General features: G+C 41.7%; 1 protein-coding gene across 6 annotated transcripts in view; it reads right to left on the bottom strand.

Moving 5' to 3' along the window:
* LOC105489489 (semaphorin 5A) overlaps positions 1-15,842 on the bottom strand; it is a 512,498-nt gene that overhangs the window by 153,365 nt on the left and 343,291 nt on the right. For all 6 annotated transcript variants that reach the window (XM_011754315.3, XM_011754312.3, XM_011754314.2 and 3 more), the window contains exons 9-10: positions 11,215-11,500; positions 6,540-6,675 (exon numbers count right to left, since the gene is read on the bottom strand). In XM_011754315.3, the coding sequence (XP_011752617.2) occupies positions 6,540-6,675; positions 11,215-11,500 (422 nt within the window). The remainder of the gene's footprint in view (positions 1-6,539; positions 6,676-11,214; positions 11,501-15,842) is intronic.

Here is a 15,842-nt window from a genome sequence, read left to right as displayed (position 1 = left end):
CTTAGCATCCTTTTCATGTTAGATTTGAACTCATATCTTGGGAGTCTCCCAACATCCTCATAAATGAACTGATCAGAAGTTAAAAAAAATGAAAGTGGGAGTGATTGCTAACTTCAAACAGTAGATGCATAGAAACTCCTCCTTTTCTGTCGAGTCACTTGAAAGCTGAGTGGCTAAACACATACTATTATATCTGTCTAATCAATCAGGTAGCAAATTGAAAATGCAACAATCAAGAATCTCTTATAGATGTATTAGTTTTTCTACTGTAGCAGGGGGTCTGTAAGCAAGACATAGATTTCAAGGTGATAGCATTAGGTCATTCTAATCTGTAAAGCAGAACAGCGTTCACATGGGCTACAAAAATACTGTGCTCGCCTTATTGCTTTGAGCTTGTATTTCAAATTAGAAGAAATTATTTAAAAGGGTTTAGAGTCCAGGAATATGGAAAAGAACGTGGCAAATTTATAAGAAGAATGGGAAATGAGGAGGTAAGGGAAATGAGGAAGGAAGGGAGAGGAGGGGGGAGAAGAGAGTAGAAAGGAATAAAGAAGGAAGAAGGAAGGAGAGATATTTCAGATAGAGCAAGTATCGTGGAGATGAATCTGGGATGTGCAAGGGGAAAATCAGCCCTGTTGCTGGGAAATAAATTCAGAGCTGTGCTGTGGGGAGGCTGGCAGGTGTTATATAAGACTGTTTCTGGCAACGATGAGGTAAAAAGAGGGATAGAAAGGAAAGCACAGCTTTATTAGAGCCAAGCTCAGAATCAGAAAACTGCTACCAACCTTTCTCATGTCTTTCATAAACTTTAATTCCTGGTACAAATGGTGACTGATCTCCAGTAGAACTTCACATAAGTAAGTTTGATGGAAAAGAATTTCCAGGCCCATGCCACCTGAAACTACTGTTTATAACATGTCACATCTAATATGAGGTTTTATAACAGGTAAGAGGTACAAATGTGTACGATGGAAATTGCTTTTTTAAAAGTAGACTTTTTTTTTTTTTTTTTGAGACGGAGTCTCGCTGTCGCCCAGGCTGGAGTGCAGTGGCCAGATCTCAGCTCACTGCAAGCTCCGCCTCCCGGGTTTACGCCATTCTCCTGCCTCAGCCTCCCGAGTAGCTGGGACTACAGGCGCCCGCCACCTCGCCCGGCTAGTTTTTTGTATTTTTTAGTAGAGACGGGGTTTCACCATGTTAGCCAGGATGGTCTCGATCTCCTGACCTCATGATCCACCCGTCTCGGCCTCCCAAAGTGCTGGGATTACAGGCTTGAGCCACCGCGCCCAGCCTGACAATATTTGTACAGCGTTTGATAAAACGCTCCATATGCCATAAAATGATAGGATGGTTGTAGACAAAGAGAATCTGAGAGTTAAATGGATTTCATGCATCCAGTCCAAGGCTTAATTTAGTATCACACCCTTGCAGGGACACCCCGTGTTCCACAGGCAAAGACTGTGTGAGTTTAGGTGAGGGGCTCCGCCCTGCCGTGACCCGAGTGCTACTCTGGCTTCATAGCTCTCAAGCCACACGAAATCAGGTGAGTGGTAACTCTCCTGCCACATGGTCTGAGGTGAGGTCTGGCCTCTCAGTGTCTGTCTCTTTACCTGTCTGTCCAGCGGCTAGGAAAATAATTACTCTGCTCAGTTCTCAGGGCTACTGCAAGACCAGCTGAGATGATCCATGGAAAGCATTTGTAAATTAACTGAAAGTCCTTATAAATGCCAAAGAACAACACAATGTGCCTGGCACTAAAGAGAAGCCATTCAACTCATGGTGAATGGTGAATGGTAAATGCATTGGTCTTGGAGCAGGACAGCAATTCTATGGTCTGTTGAGTTTCAGTGACCAGAGGGAAATGAGTGTATAAACAAAGAAGGGAAGAAAACACTGAGTGAATATGCGAGCAGTCGTAATTGGGGGGTGAGGGGATGTGCTAGGAAGTCTTATATAATTACATTATTGAACAGTAACATTTGGAGGTCAGGGACATGTCCTTACCTGTCAACACATGTTTTGCAAAATGAAAAAGAGCTCTCCTAGGCTTGATCTAATGTCTACGCAGGTGAGTGCTAGTTCTGAGCATGGCGTTACGTGTGATGGTGTATATTCCTGAAATCAGTGGTGATATCTAAAGTACAGTGGCAATTAGCTGCCTACCTTCTGGGTGAAGTTTGCACACAGGTCATGTTTTGTAAGTACAGTGTTTAAAAAAAAAATTGGTAGCATGAAAACCAGGAGGCATAATATTAAAATGAGAATCTCTTGCTGTTCTTAAGGAACTCAGAGAAATTGGAGACCTAACAGGGAGTTCTCAGTGGCAGGGGTGAGGCAGGATCACTCACCATGCCTTGTCATCTTTATTTTTATGTCCGCATGTATCAATCTTATTTGTGACTGCCAGAATTGCCAATAATTGGTTTTGAGGTATACTCTACTGCTTCTTGGTTTCTTTTTGCTGGCTATAATGAATACTCCACCCAGTGCTTCTATTTCAAATAGTTGGAAGAGCATTCAGAGTTATAGAACCTATGTATTGGATTGTAAGCAACCCACCGAGCTCTCTAATACCTGAAAATTTTCTAGCCTTGCCTTTTATGCTGAACTCCCATTGTGTCTGTGTGGGACACAGTGTGACGCCCTGGGTTCACCATGCAAGAAGAAAACAATAAAGATAGTAAAAGCACAGCCAAGCTCTCATGTGCCCTACAATCCACAACCAGTTTTCATGCCAACATCTCTTCAAGTAATTCGTCAGTAATTCTACTATTTTTTTAAATGATAATAAATATTTGCACTTTTGTTTATTTACTTGTTTCTAGGACAACAAATCCATTCTTGTTCTAGCACACTAGCACATGGTGGTCAAGCCCACAATCACCTAACCTCCTGCAGGAGTGCCCAATTTGATCAGCCCCTTCGTGCACTCACTCCCTTGCATCTTGCTGCAAACATGCTGGGCGGGCCAGGGGGTGGTGGCTCACATCTGTAATCCTGGCACTTTGAGAGGCCGAGGCAAGTGGATCACCAGGTCAGGAGTTCAACACCAGCCTGGTCAAGATGGTGAAACCCCGTCTGTACTAAAAATCCAAAAATTTGCGGGGTGTGGTGGTGGGCACCTGTAATCCCAGCTACTTGGGAGGCTGAGGCAGAGAACTGCTTGAACCCAGGAGGTGGAGGTTGCAGTGAGCTGAGATCACACCACTGCACTCCAGCCTGGGCTGAACAGAGCAAAACTCTGTCTCAAAAACAAAACAAAACAAAACAAAAAAAACCTGCTTTGCGTATCAAAGGGTTCTAATGGACAGGGTCAGATCCCTGCACTTGCTCCTCCAACAACTGCCTCCTCATCCACTTAACTACATTTGAGGGTCTATTTGTCCATTTCAACTCCATCCTTTCTGACTGACACTAATCAAAGTTGCACAGGAAATTCTGGAGTCTGTCACAGCTCAGCTGTGCCACTGGGCCTGGGTGACGTTTTACATCAGTGATTGTCGTGTGTCTTACTGAGGGTCAGGATCTGGATGACTTTGAGGACTGCAGTCTCTAAGAGGGCAGGGCTCTGAAGCACCACCTAGAGTGGTTTACATATTTCGTCTGAGAAAAGTGACTTTTTGTTGTTTTGTTACTGTTTTGAGATTTCTATATAAAATGTTGAAATATCATGCACCATCTCTCCTAACCCATTCTTCTTCCTGAATCCAAATCTACTTTCTGCTTCTCTGATTAATTAGCTACTTCTAGGATGTAAGTACTGCACAAACTTCTAAATGTCAGTAGGAAAAACAAGAATTTTAAAAATCTAACCACTTTCCGTTGTTGGTTATTGCAAACATAAGGCCTCTTATACATGTCTGGGGAGGGATCCTTAGTTCGAATTGAATTCTCACTCTATGCCAGTCTGGATGGTTTCATGAATGTCAGTGAGGATACTTTGCCAGTGTGGTTATCAAATAGAGTAAACATAAAGAAACCACTTGCTACATACTTGTACTAGGAGTTATACAAAGAACCACCATAATCTGTAACTTGAGCTCCACTGGAGTCTTAAATAATACTCAGAGAAGAGACGCTCAGCAATGCAAGCTTCCTGCCTGAAACACACGCCAATTTCTGCATGCTTCATTCATTATGCTACATGGACCGGCTTCCATCCCATAATGAGAGCAAGCCCTTCAGTGGGACACTGGCATTATAAAACCAGGCGCTCCTGGCCTTAGGAAATGAGATTTGCTCTGTGCTGGAAATGTATCCAGATGAACGGGCTACAAGTTATCCACCGCCTGGAGGTGGTAAGGGGCTATGAAGTTTACTAAGCCAGGCTGTTCACAGTAAAGACTTTTGCAATAAAAACATCAGTGTATTGAAAATACATTATAAATCCAGTAAGCATTATTACTTATTTAACCTTCAGGATTTTATTATACAAAGGACTTTCTTAAAAGGAGTATTTCCTGTACGTAAGAGGAGAAAAGGAGACAAAATATGCATTTACACAACATGTGATACGTAGAAAGCACCAAATAAATGATTCATTTTTGTATTTTTAGAGACAGGGTCTTGCTCTGTCACCCAGACTGGAGTGCAGTGGATGGATTATAGCTCACTGATTGAACTCCTGGGCTCAAGCAATCCTCCACCTCAGATTCCCAGATAGCTAGGACTATAGGTGTGTGCCCCTTTGCCTGGTTAATTTTTTATTATTATTATTTTTGTAGAGATAGGGTCTCACTCTGTTACCTAGGCGTGGCTCCAAATCCTGGCCTCAGGAGATCCTCCTGCCTTGGCCTCACAAAGCACTGTGATGACAGGCGTGAGCCTGTGTGTCCAGCCCCTAAGAATTGTATTTATCAAATATTTTATACAGTAAACAATGCACATTAATCAGTGTTATCAAAATTTACTCCTAAACTATATGCATGCATTTTTATCCCTCTCCCCTTTTTTTGATGAAAACATGCAATAAAGATGCATAATAGATAGATATGTGATAAAAATGCACATAATTTGCTCAAGGAAAGCAGCACATGGCAAGACGACATGTAAGCCAGCCATCCTATTTTTAATCCCATGCTCCTTCAAAAACTTAAAGACAACAACAAACACAAAACTCCTTCAAAACAACCATAATTGAACGGTCCTTGCAAAAATCAAAGTAAAGTGTAAAATCATCGAACCTTTCCATACTCCCAACTGTGGGAGTTCCAGATACAGGACCCACTTCTACCACTGATTAGTAATAGTAACTAATGGTCATTTAGTTGGAATAGGCTAGGATTTTGCATCTGAGGATGAGGTTGGGATCCTCCCTTGGCTACTAATCAGGTGTGTGGCCCTGGCCAGGTGATCTCCCCCAGGCCCAATGTCCTACCCTGCACATGGAGAAGGCATTACCCACCACAGCAGTGCCGCCAGTGTGCAAGCTGATCTATCTGAAACATCTAGCACAGGGTCTGGGACTTGCTGGTGCTAAAAATGACAGCCATGATAATGATGATGATGATGATCTTAAGAAAGCTGTCAGAAGGCCCTCCAGGGAAGCCTGCAGCTATGGGCCCAATGTCTATAAACCACCCAAATTCCTACTCTCCAGTGTGGCTGTATATGCAGATGGGGTCTTAATGGTAGTAAATGAGGGTAAGTGAGGTTATGAGGGTGGGGCCCTGGCCCAGTGAAGCTGGTGCCCTTTCGAAACAGGAAGAGATACCCCAAAGGTGTCTCTCTCCACCATGTGAGAACACAGCAAGATGTCCACCTGTTAGCCAGGAAGAGAGGGCCCACATCTGAAAATGACCCTGTTCACACTTTTGTCTTGAAGGTCTAGTTTCTAAAACTGTAAGAAAATACAATGTGTCTTTTTTAAGCTACCCCGTCAGTGGTGTTTTGTTACAGCAGTCCAAGCTGACTAATACACCTGCCAGCTCACCAAACATGAGTAAATTGCTTCATCTCTTTAGGTCCCAGCTTCTTCTGAACACCGGGAGATGGATAGCTCACAAAGCCTTGGAAGCTTGAACCTCCTGCAGTTTTGTGATAACAGATGAACGGCCTCCACCTCCTTTTCTTTCCTCAGCTGCCGGCATCACATTCTGTCCTTCCCAACAGGGAATCCCGCCACATTTGCCAATTAGCGCTCTAATCCTGTTTGTGTGTCTCCACTGCTCTGTGCCCTGAACCCCATTCATTAGAATGTCATTCATTAGGGATCAGAGATTCTGAGGACACAGAGCCAAGCATCATTAGTACTAATTGAAGCCTGGATTCCTAACGTGCTGCAGAATGCTGGCCTTTCTCCGCCCTGTCTCAGGCATCACAGCTGACAAAAGACCCTTTTTGGGTCCAGGCGCCACAGTTCACAAAAGGCCTCGGTCTATGGACATTAGCCAGCAGAGTGTGGGGCTGTCCGTGAGGGGCGAGGGAGACAGCGGCATGGTGCCTGCACCACGGTTTAAATTACCCTGGCCTGTCTACACAAGGCTTCTGCATTCTTCATGGGGGATGTCGACAGTGCCCCTTTGCCCCCTGAAAATTACCTGGAAGTTGGGGTTTGGGTTCGGATACGGTAGCCAGGCTGAGCGCGAGTTCTCTTGGTACTTGAAGGGCCCTGCGAAGGCCTGGGCGATGGCGCTCAGGTTGAAGATGCACACAGCTGAGGCCGCGATGCTGTTCCTGGGAGCCGAGGGAGAGAGAGGAGAAGGCAATCAGAGAGCTCAGCAGCACCTGCTGACCTCCCCTATGGAGTAGGCAGCAGCTGTGACCTGGAACAGCTTCCAGAGGTCTCAAGGCCACAGTCTCTTAAACATCCCAAAAGGATGAAGTCAGAGCGTGAAGGGGGCTCCCCTGTGGAGGAACAAACATCTTGGTATAGAAGCCAGGCTAGTTAGCATTTACCACACTTGTAATTCTGTCAGCCAGGATTAATTCACTCAGCTGCAACAGAGGCCAGAGGGATTCTGAAGAGCTATCTGCTTCACCTTTCAAATTCTGGAAGAAAAAGACATTCTTCTCCAGCGGATGGCATCTTTCATCAGCCTGAAACAATTCCCTTCCTGACCTATCTGGTCACTTTGCCCAGCAGCAGGGCAAGCTGTTGTGTGTGTGTGTGTGTGTGTGTGTGTATTTTAACCCAGATATTTGTCTTATTTGTCATCCTTTAAAAAAAATCAACTCAAAGTATTTTATGAAAAGTGACTGTCTGACTCTTCATATTTTCTTTTAATTTAAAACAGATTTTAAATTCAAAGGGTCAAAGAGAAAAATCTGACATAGCACTGACCTATGAAATCCTGAAGTCGTAATTTAGAATTCAGGCTCTGAAAGTAAGTCATAAGTGGGAGCCCTCAGAAGGTCAGTGCCCTCTGACTAAGTACGGAAACAGCAACATTATTTGGTTAAGTAAATTCACATTTTGAGCTCAGTTTGGGTTCTCGAAGGGGAAGTGGAGATACAAGGAGAAAGCTTACATATAGTTTATCTTGCTCTGAGACAATACTACATGCACTTCTCATCCATTTTTTTTTCCTGCGTCAAAGGAAAAGTCAAACAAACTCCAAAACTGAAATACCTACCTTATATTTGTTTGATTTGAGAAATACTGAATAGGAGCTAGGCACTATTCCAAGGACTTTACTAATTCCCATTCATTTAATCCTCATAAGGTGAAGGAAATTCACAGGTAAGGAAAACCAGGCACAGTGAGGACAAGACCCTTCCCCAATGTCAGCCAGCTACTAAATGAGGAAACTGGACTTGAACCCCAGGCTGGCCCCAAATGCCAGGATTTCCAATCCTTTGCAATATCTCTGGGTGAAGTAGACAGGATTCTACTTCAGGAGGGCAGACAGTAAACACATCCTTATGGAAAGGTAGGGCCTTGAGAGTATTGAGGGCCTTCTGCATTTTCTCCAGAAGTCCAGCACCAAGGACAAGGCCCAGCATGATGCATACAGGACCCGGCGCTGGAAAGTAAAGGGGCGAACACCAGCTATGGGTTGTTCAGTTTGCTGTTTTGACTCTTCATTATCCCTAGAGAGAATGGGAGAAGTTAAAACACAAGGACAGGGAAGACACTGGCCTTTGAACATGTGAGTAGGCTTTAATAAGGAAAAGAAAACAAGTATGCTGGAGTAAGAATGGCTAGACGCAGGACATCCCATCCAGGCATGCCTTGGGCCAGGTGCAGAGGCAGGCAAAGTGGGGATACTATGAATAATAACAGTATCTCCTTACGCCCCCTGCTAAGCACTTGATAGGGATCATCTAATTTCTCACAGAGAACCTATAGATCCTGAGAAGACCCTGACTTACAGATCAAAAAACAGTAGCACAGAGAGGTTGCTTAGCCCAAGTCACAGGCTGCAGAGAAATGAAGCAGGATTTGTACCTGCTTTGCATGGGGCCCCAGGTTGCCAGATGGCTTCCAGGTAAAGGAAGAACCTAATATTCTTCCTGCTGGCATAATGTTTCTCTGTTCACTACAACCACCAGGACTGAATGGGCTGACCTGGGCTCTGGTGTCACCCAGAGACTCCCCTGGATGTCCCAGTAGTTGCCAGTGTGAACATCCTTTAATAGTGTTGTGGGAACACTTCCTCCTGTCCCCTGTGCCATCCCCTGGTGAGCACAATTGGTATAGCAGACCCCATGCCTGCCTCTCTACCCTTTCACTTGCTGTGCTCTGGGGGCAAAAGGTGAGCCTGTGTGACTCCACTGTGCTCCTCCCTCTGCCCTGCCCCCTCTTCCTAGGATGGGATTGTCTACAGGAAGTAATTATTCACTCACTTCTACAGGGTCTCCAGACCTGTGGGCAGGCGAGGGCAGGCCAAGTCTAGATCATGACCTTGAGAATGAGTAGGCTTAAAGCTGGAATCAGTATGAACAAGCTCACTTGGATGACAGACCTGCAGCCACCTGTTCCAACCTGGCTTCTATCAGCAATCAAGGTAAAAATTTAGAAGAGCAATAAAAAAACCTACCCCCCACAGCAACTTTACTATCTGTATATCCATATCTATACATAGTAATACTTTACTACAATCTCTACACTATAAACAACTATAATGGTGAGCCACCATTTTTAGATATCTAGGAAAAAAGCCAAATCTTTAGAGACTCCACTGTAGCAGCACACCATTTCCTTCAGGCCAACCCATACTCAAGTGATTGAGAAAACTACACAGTCATGCTAGGGACAGAAGGAGTCAAAACGGTCATCTTTTCCCCATTCCTCTAGAGCTGAGAAACCTTGATGAATGTACAGAGGCAAAGCAATATTCTAAGCCCTGAAGCTCAGCCCAGTATTAGACAGCTTTCTAATTCATAATATCTCTGATCCTCATTTTCTTTCCATTTGAAGCAAACGTTGTCTGAGACACGAAAAGGAGGTGGAAAATATTGTGAAATTTGAGATGGGCGTATTAGAAATGCATTCCCAAGACCTAACACAAATTAGTATTCCAAGGAGAAAGGGGAGATGTGACACTTCTATCTCTAAAAATATAGATTCTGTACATTGGGTGACTTCTGACATGATGGGAATTTGCAACACTAAACAAATAGTCCAGAATAGTCTGAAACTTATTTTTGCAACTATCTAAATTGACCATATACCATCTTGGAATGTTTCAGGCATGGTACTTTTATAACTTCTGAAATTGGTGTTCTGTTTTGTTTTGTTCTGCCCAGAGCCAGCGGAATGAAGAGCTAAGTAAACCGGACTCCACTTGTGCATAAAACTGATGTCAACTGAGCAAATGCACACTTATCTTCTGTGACCTACACTAGTTTTTAAAGAAGGTTTTGGAAAGAAAATCAACTTCAGAAACTGTAGATTGATTGTTTTAAAGAAACTTATTGAAGAGAAGAAATAACCTCTGGGTTGAAGACCAGATTTACGAAAACAAATATGGCCATGGGGAGTAAAGGGTATGTGTGGAGCCATCCAAACTAGCCTTACTTTTCCAACCTCATGTCAGAAAGAAGACTCTTCATGGGGGGTAAAAGGTGTTATTAAGCAAATATTAACACCCAAGTTAAGCAGTTGAGAGACCAGGAAGAGAAGGTTAATGAGGAAATAAGCTGCAGGTAAAGTGACGTTTTAGAAATGCCACTCATGAGCAGGCATCTGATGCCCAAGAGATGAAAAAGTAAATTAAAACACTTAGGAAGCAGAGAGGACATCCTAGGGTGATCATCTGTCCTGGTTCACCCAGGAATAAGAGGTGTCCTTAGTTACAGGGCTGTCATCAATACTAAAACCAGGATAATCTCAGGCAATTCAGGACTTTTGGTCATCCTACCTCATTTATCAGCACTTCCAACCCAACTAGATTTGGATCCTTTACTTTGGATACAAATATTTGGCTTTTGCAGAAAGTGTTAAGTCACAAGACAAGAGATTTCAAAGGTGATCCAAATCAGAACCCATAGTGTAGGATCAGCAGCACCACAGCCAATGTGTAGGAAAGTGATGCTGAGAGTCTCAATGTGATCCTTGATTCCTGGGTTTGGCGTGTGCTCCTGTTGAATCTTACACAGCATATCAGCTAAGGATGGGAAATAACCTTGGGGACATGTGATAGTCCACTAGACTAAGAGTGAAGGAGATCAGAAAACTTCATAGGCTTAAGCCAGCCCAAATATTGTTCATTCTAAAGTTAGGAGTATCTCCCTGTCCCACCCCCAAACAAAACATACTATAATTTTTATAAAAATATTTTAAAAGTATAATTGACATAAAATGCAGCCATGGAAAATGTGCCTTTCAAATATGAGCAAGGTTTAAGCAAGAATCATGTTATCTCAAAGATTTCAGATTCTCCAGACAACACTATTTTCATTATACACAAATGCATGACTTGCAGATAGAAAAAAATATACATATAATATGTACCAGTATTTCAAAAAGTGTCCAGAACACAATGGCAAATCAGGAAGGAGCAATTTATAGTCGAATAATTTAATGTCACTATATCCTAAAGACTGACACAAACTTTCTTGATTTGGAGTATTTTTCCTAATACCAATCTCACAAATCACGTATCTGTCTAAAGGTAGTTCATTGAAAAGTCCTCTTTTTTTGTCTGTTTAGCCCAGTAAAATAAGAAAGATTTTCTTTAAAGCAAATTTAAGACCTCAGAGGTCAAAGAACAAAAGACTTATTCAGAATGAGTAAGAGAGAGGGGAGAAAAATTATTTCAAGTTACATACACATTGGTGGTAAAGATGCCATAGATCAAATCCAGCTCAGGCAGGAAGAAAGTGCTCTGCAATTCGTTGTAGTAAAAGGGGACTTCCCCAGGACGGGAGCAGTTCAGGCGAGCCTTCATGAATGTGGTCCAGGTGTCTTCCAGCAGGAAGCGCCCACCAATATCATTCTTGCACACCCGGGCAGCTCTGGAGAACACTGTTTTCCCACAGTCATGCTCTACTGCATTTTCTCGGAAAAAGAAGTAGGTAAAATTTCCGATGTCATAAGATGACACAAAGTTTGGCTCTGGGAAGAAACAGAAAAGAGGGAAAACATCTCAACATTCATGTCATTCCCTTTTGGTCTTGCCTGCTCAGTACTTCATCCAAAGAGACATGGTTTTGTTTAGATAATACCTGGTTCCTATAGGGCAATTGGGAGGCCCTGTGAGCAGCTTAATGATCTACACTGTTGGGAAACTCAGTGTCATACACAGATTCTAACTAATGGGAAGGCACTGGTATGACTGCACACTCAAGTATCCTGAGCTAAATTAGGGCTCAAGTTAATGTGACGTTAATACCATCAAACATTGGCAGCAAATATTTGCAGTACATTTTAGAGCAATATGTATTACTTTTTATTTGCAAATTCTTACATAACCTTCAGAAAGAGAGGGAGAAAATAGGATTAAAAAGATGAAATGTGACTCAGAATATAGCAGTCTACAATCCTATTTGTGTGCAAGACAACAAAATTATTTGACTTAACTTATATCCATTCCTGTGACTTTGACATAAGGTATGTGCTTTTACTAGGGACTTTAAAACTGTTTTCATTGCTGGGAACAAAAATAAAGACTAAAACTGTAAGGTGGGTCTGGAATTAGCTTTAGCAATTTCTGTTACTATGGTGACCATGGAACGGTGAAAAACAACTCTGATTTTCTGATTTCTGGGTTGCTTGGTAATACATTTAGAGGAGGGAAGAGTATTGGGATGGAGACATTGTTCTGTAGTTCTCTGGTCACAATTAGCTTTAAAATGGGGATAAAGAAATGACAAAATTATGACAAAGCCTTTACTTAATCACCAAGCTCATCAGGAGTTTAGGAAATATACATTATCAACTGAATTTTACATAAAGCATTTGAAGTTTCAGCTTCCTAACCTCCAGTTTGAAACCAGTGATAATAGAGAGAGTACATGTTGAGATATACATACTCCCTAATATTTGCTTTTAAAAATCTAATCACAAGGTTTTATTCTTCTCTATTTCTAAATGCTATTCATTCAATCAGCAAGTATCTTAATTTTATGGTGCAAACTAGGATAACTGTAGCAGTAACCTTTGGTGTCCAAAATTAATGGAAAGATACAGACAACAAGTATATTCACAAAGACACATTTTCAGGAACAATTAGTTTTTGGGGGCAATTCAGTTGGCCTTGTACTTTTCCAGATACAATTGCATTGCAATAATAACATGCTACTGGCAGGACAACTAAAATATATGTGGCTGCAAGATAAGCCATTAATGTTAAGAGTAAGACACATAAACAGAATCATCTAAGGTCTGAAATGCAGAAGTTGACTTCAGACATTGACAAAGGGTTGGCATTGACTACTCTGTTATTCTGTCCAGGAAGACTATTGTCAATTTTCAATCAATACCTATATTTGATATTTTCACAAAATGTTTTAATTTAATCCAACTTTACGTTTTAAAAATATTCTAATTTTTAAAAAAATTTTAAAAAAATATTCTAAAATTTTAAAAATATTCTAAATGGTTTATGTATGATACTTTTCCCTTCAGTACAACACACTGTTAAGTCATTGAAGTATATCAAGTAATATCCTGAGGTGATTTTAATTTATAAACTGTCAAACATATTCTTAAGTCACTATTGCTTTCACCCTAAATGACTATTTAAAAAAAAAAAAAACTTGAATTGCATAACATTGTAAAAGATGGAGGTTAGATATCTTTATTCTAATAGTATGCTTTAATATCCTGGAGAGATGCTCACAAAAACAGCAGATTACACATCTGTAATTTGTGTTTTTGGAACATAAAGAAAATACTGGGGGCGGGGGGGGGGGGCAGTTAGGTTTGTGTTCACCGTAAGTCTCCAAAAAAGAATTACTTGATAAAGCAGGCCCCAAAAGCAAAGATATGGAACAATTTCAAAACCATGTGTAAAGAAAATAATCACTGGCATGTCTAATTCTAAAGAAGAGGCTAAATTATTTTGAAATGGGTCCTGCACCCTGGCTAAACAAAACTAGAGTTTGGGAATTGTACAAAACAAGCAACAACAACAAAAACAGCAAGAAGAAACCCCACCTAAAATGGGGAAAACAAAGAGAGAAGGCGTAAGGGTCCAAAGGTGTCTAGCCTGGGACTTAGGTTACCAGCACACATGCAGGAGGCATGAGGCAGAGTCCACCAAGATTTATCAAATATACTCACTACTACCCACTTCTGCTATTAACTTGGGGACAAATGGCATGAAAACCACATAGTAAATAGCTCCAGTTTCTCAGAAGTCCTGAGCCAAAAAAGAAGAAGATACAAAGGAAGAAAGATCTTTTATGGTTTCCAGCTGAAGGTTGAGTTTATAATAAAAACAGCTAATATCTGTAGAATGCTAATTCTTGCACCAAGATCTGTGCTTGGTGCTTTATATTCCCACTGAACTCACAAGAATCACAGAGCTAGGTGATGTGCTATTCTTCCCATTTCATAGATGAGGACACTAAAGCCCAGAGATTTAATAACTTGTCTAAATTCACATAACTAGCAATGGCGAAGGGGGATGGAAAATCCTGAATCCATTAGACCAGGGGTCACCAACCCCTAGGACATGGACCAGTACCAGTCCATGGCCTGTTAGGAGCCAGGCCACACAGCAGGAGGTGAGCAGCAGGCAAATGAATGTTACCTCCTGAGCTCTGCCTCCTGTCAGATCAGTGACAGCATTAAATTCTCATAGGAGCGGGAACCCTGCTGTGAACTGTGCATGTGAGGGATCTAAGTTGTACACGTCTTAAGAGAATCTAATGCCTGATGATCTGAGGCAGAACAGTTTCATCCCTAAACCATCCCCTCTATCCACCCCCAGTTGATGGAAAACTTATCTTCCATGAAACTGGTTCTTGGTGCCAAAAAGTTTAGGGACCACTGCATTACACTATACTGAAAAAAAAATAAACAGTGGTTGCAAAAAGAAAACAGTCAATTAAATGCTAGCAATATTCAACAGGATTTGACTTTCTGCTTTAGAAAAACAATGGTAAGCTCTTGGCTGGACAGTCATCTTTCCAGGCGAGTGGTAAGCAGGTTTTACTTAGGAACAGTCTGAGGGGGGCTTCAGAACCAACTAGAGAAACAATAAATGATGAGATGAAACTTTAAACCACAGCTATCACGGATGTCAGGAAGGACACAGAAAGAAGAAAAAGTGGGAGGAAGAAGAAACAATTTAAGGACTTATTAAACAAGAACATTGTCGGAAAGTGTTTGACCCAACTCCAGAGGGTGTTTCAAGGAGGGCCCACCATAGCCTCAGAGAGCCAGTAAATGACTCTCGGGGGGTCATTCCATACCCTGTGTCTGTTCCAGCAAACCACATCCGCTTTTGCAGATAAGGAGAAAACTGAGTAATGGTAGGCAGATTGGTGCACAGTTTCCTCTTCCCACAGAGAGCCTCCACCATGTCTCCAAACTACCCTGAACCAATGTTATAAGATCACAATGTGCATTTTAGATAGAAATGCTCAAATACAGGTTTTCCTTTTGGTTTGCAAAAACAAGAGAAGAATTTGTATTCAGAGTATAGTGAGTGCTGTTTGTTAATTCATCATGCAGTGCAGGTCGTGCTGGTCAGGGAGTGAGACTGCATTTGGTAACACATCCTGCGGCCCCACACTTCAGGGTGAGGGTGGACCCCTGACTGTGTGACCTGCCATTAACTAGGGAAACACAGTTTCTTGAAAAGTAGTCTCTTGAAATTCAGCTAGCATCCTCTTCCTTTTTCAAAGACAATAAAAAAGTGGGAATAATTGTAAGACAGACAGTCAAATAGCTCTTATATTTATTGATACAAATTTGGAAGTAGGTGATGTTAGAGTCTTGCCAGGCAGGATGATAAGATGAATTTTGTTTTCCTTCCGTTATTTAAGTTCTGCCTTTTCTCAAAATGCAATTCACCACAAACTAGTATCTGTCACTCCTGAGTGAGCTGAACAAGTCAGAAGGAAAATCAGGCATGTTCTTCTTGTGTACAATGGATAGGAGTGCATGAAAGAGAGATCTCAGGTGTGCTACTGACTACATCACAGGAAAAACAGGCATCTCAGCCGCTATGTAAATACACGCATGGAGAAACTCTCTTTTCTAATGTTTGTAAAACATACTGAGTTATGTATTAAAGTGTTGTACAAAATATATCATGTTAATAAGAATCATTCTTCACGATATAAGAACTTTTATTTTGCATGTTTTCTTACATAATAGTGACCATACAGATAGGACTAGCAGAAGTGACCCACCATATATGGAATTACAAGTGATGCGAAGAAAAGCATCAAAAATTTTGAGATTTTGACCACACAAAACCAAATACTGAGCATCCAAATGAAGC

Source organism: Macaca nemestrina, chromosome 6, assembly GCF_043159975.1.
Source record: "Macaca nemestrina isolate mMacNem1 chromosome 6, mMacNem.hap1, whole genome shotgun sequence".
Classification (NCBI taxonomy): Eukaryota; Metazoa; Chordata; class Mammalia; order Primates; family Cercopithecidae; genus Macaca; species Macaca nemestrina.
The sequence above is the reverse complement of the archived record's forward strand: the minus strand, read 5'-3'. Positions and strand labels throughout refer to the sequence as shown.